The 8,565-nt window shown below is 22.4% G+C and overlaps 2 protein-coding genes across 2 annotated transcripts, besides 19 other annotated features; both read right to left on the minus strand.

Annotated features, from left to right (window-relative positions):
- Positions 1-1,971: a repeat region.
- Positions 1,972-1,978: 7 nt separating this feature from the next.
- Positions 1,979-1,999: a sequence feature (AT_rich).
- Positions 2,000-2,024: 25 nt separating this feature from the next.
- Positions 2,025-4,028: a repeat region.
- Positions 4,029-4,127: 99 nt separating this feature from the next.
- Positions 4,128-4,271: a microsatellite.
- A 30-nt stretch (positions 4,272-4,301) lies between these two features.
- Positions 4,302-4,382: a microsatellite.
- Positions 4,356-4,540: a microsatellite.
- Positions 4,410-4,575: a microsatellite.
- A 6-nt stretch (positions 4,576-4,581) lies between these two features.
- Positions 4,582-4,692: a microsatellite.
- Positions 4,693-4,763: 71 nt separating this feature from the next.
- Positions 4,764-4,951: a microsatellite.
- Positions 4,826-5,000: a microsatellite.
- A 396-nt stretch (positions 5,001-5,396) lies between these two features.
- Positions 5,397-5,578: a microsatellite.
- A 37-nt stretch (positions 5,579-5,615) lies between these two features.
- Positions 5,616-5,683: a microsatellite.
- Positions 5,684-5,733: a sequence feature (AT_rich).
- Positions 5,734-5,782: 49 nt separating this feature from the next.
- Positions 5,783-5,836: a sequence feature (AT_rich).
- A 115-nt stretch (positions 5,837-5,951) lies between these two features.
- Positions 5,952-6,109: a microsatellite.
- Positions 6,110-6,205: 96 nt separating this feature from the next.
- Positions 6,206-6,309: a microsatellite.
- A 213-nt stretch (positions 6,310-6,522) lies between these two features.
- Positions 6,523-6,593: a microsatellite.
- A 57-nt stretch (positions 6,594-6,650) lies between these two features.
- Positions 6,651-6,678: a sequence feature (AT_rich).
- A 109-nt stretch (positions 6,679-6,787) lies between these two features.
- Positions 6,788-6,888: a sequence feature (AT_rich).
- Positions 6,889-6,901: 13 nt separating this feature from the next.
- On the minus strand, positions 6,902-7,543 carry EDI_184790 (uncharacterized protein; the record flags this gene model as incomplete). Its single annotated transcript, XM_001740538.1, has 1 exon — positions 6,902-7,543. The coding sequence occupies one exon, from the start codon at positions 7,541-7,543 to the stop codon at positions 6,902-6,904; it is 642 nt and encodes a 213-aa protein (XP_001740590.1).
- A 120-nt stretch (positions 7,544-7,663) lies between these two features.
- Positions 7,664-8,505, minus strand: EDI_184800 (uncharacterized protein; the record flags this gene model as incomplete). Its single annotated transcript, XM_001740539.1, has 2 exons — positions 7,664-8,342; positions 8,387-8,505. 2 exons carry the CDS (start codon positions 8,503-8,505, stop codon positions 7,664-7,666), a joined length of 798 nt encoding a protein of 265 aa, XP_001740591.1.
- Positions 8,506-8,565: the final 60 nt, after the last annotated feature.

Below are 8,565 nucleotides of genomic sequence, written 5' to 3' on the forward strand. Positions count from 1 at the left end.
AGATCTTCTAATCTATTTATTTTCCTTAGGATTTCTTTTACTTCATCAAATTTATCTCATTTAAATTTATTTTAGAGATAATAATACATACACATTGAAATTATTTTCATATCTTCTTGTAGATTTTCTTTTCTCCTGACCATACCCATTTATTATTTATTTCTCTAATTAATTTATCTGCTTCTTTCATTTTCCAGTAGTAATTAATATTTACACATTTATCTATTTTCATTTCTTTAACTTGAATAATGATAGAGTTAAGATATTCATCATCAATATCAGTAGAGTTATTTTTTATGATAATGTTTTTTATTATTGGATTACACTCTACTTTCCCTTCTATGATGGAGTTCACTTTCATTTTAATATATCTTTTAGTTGTTTCTTTTATTCTATGTGATTTTTTAATATTATTAATATATTCTTTCTCATTATTTACATTAATTTTTATTATTTTTATTATGCTTTCTATTTGTTCATTTTCTTATTTAATTTCTTATTTAATTTATTATTTAACAAATTAATTGCAAAACAATACAACACATCAATTAAAATTCTATTTGTTTGATTTGTTGTGTTTTCTTTTCTTCTTGACTGATTATCATTTCTTGTTTTTTGATACTCAGTGTTTTGCTCTCTTCTATTTCCAGAATTGTCTTTTTCATAGTTGTAGTTTGGTTCATTTGTATTGTCCCAGATGATGATGTTCTCAATATTGGTTGTGTATTTATCACTAGAGTCATTGTTTTCTTCTTCTCCAGTTCCTTCTGGGATAAAAAATTTTCGATACTTTCTTGTTGTTTTGATATTAATTGTTTTTGTTCTTCGTTTTCTCTTTGTGTATGGTCTAATTCTTCTTTTGTTTTTTCTGCAATCTCATAATTTTGAATCGCACTTTTTTGATATACAGAGATTTGATTTTCTTTATCTCTTATGTTCTTCTCCAGCTCATCAGCCCTCTTCTTCTCCATCACAGCACTCTTAAGGACTTCGTCCTTTTCCTTCTTCAGCTTCTCACAGCTAGCTCGGAGTGTTCGGATGGTTTCATCCTTACCTCCTACTTCTATGACCCTTCTACCATTTGCTTCTTTTATTTTTCCTTGTAATGTATTATTTTCCTCTTTTAATTTAGAGTTTTCTTTTCTTATTTCATTATATGTAGTTTGAATATTGTTTATTTGTGTTCTCATCTTTTCTATTTCTTCTTCAATCTCTTTCCTGACTGTTTCTCGTGCTTTTTGAATCATTTCATTTGAAATAGTTCGTTCTTCTTCCATCTTTTTTTGTTTGAAGTTCTTTAATAGTTTCTTCTATTTCTTTAATTTTATTTTGAAGTGTGTTAATTTCTTCTTTGTTGCTTTCTTCTTCCTTTTTCTCTTCTTTATCTTGTGTTTTTTATTTATTATTATTTTTCATTTATTATTCTTGCAGCTTTACATCTATCATTCATTTCTTTGATTGGATTTTGTGTTTGATTTCTTCTTCGATTGTTTTAATATCTTCACTTTTCCAATCTTTTGTTTTATCTTTGAATTCTTCTTTGATTTTCTCTAGTGTTTTCTTCTTTCTTATTGAATATACTTCTTGGAGAATATTATACATTTTCTTTACCTTCATACTTTTTAAGTAATTCTTCGTATTCTCATTTCTCATTTTCTTGTTATTCTTTTAATTTTCATTTTAATTTCTTTTGTTGTCAACCATTTAGGTTTCTTGTTTGTATAATGTTTATTATCATCATATTTACTTTCTTTCTTATTTGTTTTTATTTGTATTCTTCTTTTTCTATTCACTATTCTCTTGTTATTTCTTTTATCATAATTATTATGCATTTTATTGTTATTGAAGTTCTTTCTTTTCTTTGAACTTGAATACCTGTGTCTTGTTTGATTTTCTTTACAAGACCCTATGGTATTACTCAATAGCCATGGCAACAAAATTTGTTGTATATTCTGAATTGATAAAAGGATCAATGAACAATATAAAATAATAAAAATAACACTTAATTATCTACATTTTTATGATTAATTGTATTTTCATTTCTATTTCATTTTCATTTATATCATTATTATGTGATATTATCATTAATTATGATGAGATGTTTTGTTATTTATTATTTTTATTATCTTCTATTTTCTTGTTTTTTATTATTGTTATTTAAAACAATAAAAATGAAATAACATTTATTAAAATAATAAATAAAATGATGTGTTACAAAGATTGTATTTAATTATTTAATCTTATTATTTTAATCTGATATTTATTAAATTAAAATGGAATCAGTGATGAATAATCAATTAATTAAAGAAATAGTGGAAACACTTCCAAATATTTATCAATCAATTGATGATACTACTAAACATTATCATTATTATTTAGGATGTATTAAAAATGAAATATTTGAGAAACAAGATAATGAAACATATGAACAAGCAATTAAAAGAGGAGAAGGAATATTTGATAGAATTGATGAAATAATTAGAAGAAGAAGAATAGTAATAGAAAAAAGTCAAGAAACAATTAAAACAATAGAAATAATTAAAAATAAAATGAAGAAAATAATAGAAGAATGTAATGATGATTCAGAAACAATTAATAAAACAAAGGATGAACTAATAGATAAAATCATTCATATGGAAGAAATGAATATGAAAGATAAAATTAAGAAATTAGAAGAAGAAATTAACAATATTAAAACAAAATTTAATAAAAAGAAAGAAGAATGGTTTACACAATATAGTGATTATTTCGAGAGGAAGAAGATAAAAGAAGAAGAAGAAAGATTAAGAATAATGAAAGGAATGAATACAATTGAAGAAATGAAACAAATAGAAGAATGGACAAATAGAAAAGTATCGAATATATTATTTGATTCAGATAAAGATAATTGGAAAGTTAATACATCAGTATTTGAACAAAGAATAATAAATAAAGAACGTATAATAATTATTATTGAAGATACAAATGGAAATAAATTTGGAGGATATGTTAATGTGAAAATTGATAAATTTGGTGATTATATAAATGATCCAAAATCATTTTTATTTTCATTAGAATCAAAAGGAAGAATACAAGGAATGATGAAATTTGATATCAATGATCCACAACATGCATTTTGGTTAAATAATCAATCACATGGTTATTTGTTTGCATTTGGATATGGAAATGATATTTGTGTTTATAAAGAAAATAATAAAACAAATTCAAGATGTTGTCAATCTTCATATGAATATAAAGGAATATCAAAATCACTTTGTGGAAAACAACATCCAGAACGTTTCACACCACAACGAATCATTATAATTGAAATGAAATAATTTTTATTCATTATTATTTATTTGAATTATAAAATTAAAAAAGAATATAAAATAAAATCAATAAATAAATATGAACATTTCATCTATCAATAATGAAATGGTGAAAATAAAAATGTTCATATTTCATTTTTGTTTTATTTCATTTGAAATAATCATATTCATTGTGTTAATTTAATAAATAATAAAAAGAAATAAGAATAAAAGATAAATAAAAATATAATAAAATATTTATTTTATTCTTTTTTATTTATTTTTTATTTTATTTATATTATTTTATATTTATTTATTTTATTCTTCTTCTTTTATCTTTATATCTATTATGTATTTCTTATTTTATTATTTATGTTATATCCTTATATCATTTTATTCTTATTTTATATTTATTCATTATTATTCATTTCATATTAACAATGATAAATATCAATACAACATATAATAAATAAATGATATAAGATAAACAACAATAAATAATAATAATAAAATATAAACAAACAATACAAACAAATATAAAATAATAAAATATCATCTAATATAAAATAATAATAATAGTAAAGAATAAAAATAAGAAATAAATGATGTTTAGAACAGAAAAAAAATGAGAAAAAGAAGAAATGAGTGATGTTAAGAAAAGATAAAAATCAATATAAAATATAAAATCAAATATAATAAATAACAAGAATAAGAATGATTATATCTTATTTTATTAATATAATTATATCTGTATACTATTTTTGTAATACAAGAATGCCATGAAAATCATATAGAAATAATTATTACAAACAAATAGATTTAGAAGACATTATCAATGTTATAACTATAATCATTATCAACAAAATAATAGCCATAATCACTTTAATAATAATTATCATATTTATAAATACAATAGTACATTCTCAAATAATCACAATTAGAATAAAAAGAAAAGTAATTATTATAACCACAAATACTATAATACAGATAAAATGTTTAATCAATATTACTATGAAAATAAACAAAGTAAAAGATATAGAAACAGAAGATATTACAAGAAAAGACAATGAAGAAAGACAAAAGAAAACAAGAAAATAATCCAAGAATGGATGAATAGATTTGAAGAAATAGAAAAGATAATAAAAGAGAAGTTATGTAAGAAAGAAGAAGAACAAGAAGAAATACACATGGAAATTGAAGAAAAAGAAGAAACAACACAAGAACAAGAAAGGGATATAGAAGAAGAGAAGAGACAATAGAAAGATATGAGAGAAAAAAGAAATAGAAGTTGAACAAGAAAGAGAAATAAAAGAAATGGAGAAATACAAAAGAAAGAAGAAGAAATAAAGAAAAGAGAGAAGAAAGAAGAAGTAAAGAAGAAAGACAAAGAAATAGAAAGAATGAAGAGTAAACACCAGATAGAAGTTTATCAGAAAGAAGAAGAAATACGAGCATTGAAAGTGAATTTAGAGAAACAAAAGAAAGGAAGAAGAAATAAATAGATTAAAGAAAGAAATAAGAGAAAGAAATAAGAAATAAACAAGAAGAAGAAAACAATAAAACAAAAGATAAAACAAACAACAAGAAGAAGAAATAACAAAGATAAAAGAACAAAAACACAAAGAAATTAAAGACAAATAAATAGAAATAGAAAGAAGAAAAAACAAGGAATTAGAAGATAAAAGAAATAGAGAAACAGAAAGAAGAAAATGATAAGATTGAAACAATAAAAGAAAATTCAATTATCAAACCATCAGAAGAAAAAGAAAACAACTTTAATAAAGAAGATATCAAAGATGTAAATTTTAACAAATTGAAGAAGAAGAAAACAATATTGCCAAAACAGAAGCACCAAAGAAGTGGATCGAGTGGAATAATTATAGAAGAGAAGAAGTAGATTCTATCAAAGAAGAAACCAGGAAGAAACTAAAACAAATACAAGAATGAGTAATTCAAATCATGAGAGAAGAATTACTAAGAATGACATTAGAATAACTGGAGAAGATAATTGGAGAGGATATCAATATAGAATAAATAATGAAGAACAAATGAACAATCAGAACTTGATGAAAAGAAGATAAAAAGTTATTAATATTATTGATTAAATATAATAAATATTAAAATGAAAATTAGATATTACACAAATTAAAGAGATAATAGAAGAAAGAATAATAATAATAATAAATAAAGAAGAATAATACATAGAAATGAATAAAAGAACAGAACAGATGAAAGAAACAAGAAAAAGATAATATAAATAACAATAAATATAATGAATAATTATAAATATATTCAATAAACTAAAATAAATAATGATAAACAACATGAAAGATGAAATAAATAATAATAAAATGAAATAATACAATAAAATAAAGAAAAATAAATAAAATAACATATATTAATTATTATTTCAATAAAAAATATATGATGAAATAATTAAATATATGAATGAAGAATTGAAGTGTGAATGTGAAAATATAGAAGATATCAAAAAGAAATATATAAAATATCATATTATATTTCTAAATATCAATAAAATAATTTTATAAGATATCGAAGATGAAATTGAATAAGAGTATAAATTCTATAAAATTTGTAGTAAAAGAATTAATACAAATGTACATAATAAAACGTATCAATTTCATTAATAAAAAATACATATTTATAATAATAAAATATTTAAATAATAAATACAATGAAATATGTTAATTAGTGGACATTAAATTAAATAAACAATCAGTTAATAAAATACAATGAAAATAAAATGATAAGAAGTTAACAATTAAAATAATGAAAAACAATATAAAGAGAAATGAATATAAGCAATTTTTATATGAACTAAGAAAACAATAATTATGGTGAAGTATTTTTAATGATGAAATAACAAAAATGATTACTATACTATTAAATTAAAGTGTAATAAGTATATATAAATGGATAAACATGAATTGATAGATAAATAAAGATAACTAATATAAAATATAAAATATATGATGAATAAACAAAAAAAGAATAAAATAAAAAGAAATGGAAGTTATCTTCAATAAAAAATAGGAATTGATAAATTCAAAGAAGAATATAACATAAAAAAAAGTTCAAATACTGACACAGAAACGAATTATAATCCAAATGAACAATTCATAACCAAGGAGATATTTATATAGAAGATAAAACAAATAAGAAAGATAAGTAATATATTTACAATTGAATAAAATTATAGAGAATTATTCAAGATAAAATAGAATAAAAGTTAAAATAAAAATAAAACAATAATATATAATAAATATAATAAACAAAAAAAAGAATCTGTTAAAAATCTAAAAGAGCACCAAATTATAAAACAATTAGAAATAATGGTAATAGATATAATAAATGTAATTATAATAATAATGGAATCATAGAAGTGACTACGGAGATATAGAAGTAGTTTATGGATAAAAAGTTCAAGAGAGGGAATGAAATAGTCTCAACAAACAAAATAGAAAAGTCAAAATGGATTGTTATTTTATTTATTATTTTATATTACTTAAAATATAATAGAAAGAAAATTGATTTATTAAAGATATCAATATTTAATGAAATAAAATAGATTTAATAAATAGACATGAATTTAATTAAACAGATGATTTAAATGTTAGTCTTGTTAATTTATCACAACCATAGAAACACATCCAATCTAGCATTCTATTATGTTGTGGAAGTGAAATTGATGTAAGAGAAATACAATATAAAAAACATTTATCACCAATTAGTGTTACGCTTTGTGGAATATTAATTGATTTTAATGAAGTACAACCACAAAAACATTTATATCCAATTGATTTTACATTTGATGGAATTGTTACTGTTTCTAAATCAATACAATAACTATAACATTCATTTTCTAAAATATTTACATTCTTAGGAACATTATTTCCATATTTTTTTCTATCTTCTTTTGTATAACAAATATTTTTACATTCATTTCCTTTATTTATTTCTTCAATTGCATCACTATATGTTTTTTTATACCATATAACTTTCTTATTGATTTTTCCTCCTTCTATTTTCTCTTCATTTTCTTTTCTTAAATGAAGTGTTTCAATATTAGGAAAGTATCTTCTTGTTTTTATGTTAATTGGAATTGGATTAAAATGAAATTTTTCCATGTTCCCTTCATACTTTTTGCATGTCATTTCAAAGTTAATAAAGTCATTAATATTTTCAAAATATGTTGATACAATCATCCCTGTATATTTGTCAAGTGTTCTTTTCATGTCATTTCTGTTTGTATCTATCTCTTTAATATCAACAACGGCCTTTGTTATGTTTTAACTTTCTTTCTATTGTTATTTTCTTGTGTTATATTTTCTATTTCGTTTTGGTGTTGGTTTTTCTTAAAGTTTTTCAAGAAATCTTTTGATTACTTTAATTAATTCTTCATTTTCAAGAATGTCATTATGTTTACATCCGTTGATTATATCATATCCATATCTCATCTCTTCTGGAATTGAATTGTAGATTTCTACTGACTCATCAACTCCTATCAATTCATCCTCTCTCCCATGAATTACTTCAACTGGAATATTAATGTGTTTCAATTTTGTTATATTTTCAAACATATCATTTATTACCATTCCTGCATATTTACTTACTACTCCACAAATGCTTGTGAATGTTGAGATAATAATCATTCCCCCTATCTTTTGTTCCTTTATTTCTTCTTCTTTCTTTTCTTCTTTACTTTCAAAACTTTCATTCATTTCAATCTCTTGTACCTCTTCCCATTTCCCACATTCCTGACTTGCAAATGAAATACTCACTCCTCCTCCAAGAGAGTGTCCCATTAACACTATTCGTTCCCATGATACTCCGTTGTTGTGCAGATAATTATACACATCCCTAAGATCTTCTACACTATTTATTTCACTGCTTTCTCCCTCATTTCTACCATATCCTGTGTAATCATATCCAACAACATTACATTTTAGTTGATGTGCTAGATTTTCTATGAATGGTAAACACATACCTAAATCTTGTGAATTTCCATGACTGTAGACTATTGTCCAGCACCTCCTATCTATTAGTCTTCTTCTCATGCTAACTTAACATCAACAAACGTGCATTCCTCATTCTCTTTCACTATTGCAACTGGAATATGTCCATCACGATTTCTCTTTCTAATCATCATAAAGTTATGGTTGAAGTAGGACGGTGGGGGTGGGGTGAATGTCAACATCTTCACAATTGACTGACCCATCTCAATTCACAATAACACATTCAAGATTTCAGTACTTTT

Source organism: Entamoeba dispar, genomic scaffold (assembly GCF_000209125.1).
Source record: "Entamoeba dispar SAW760 scf_1105229463011 genomic scaffold, whole genome shotgun sequence".
NCBI lineage: Eukaryota > Evosea > Mastigamoebida > Endamoebidae > Entamoeba > Entamoeba dispar.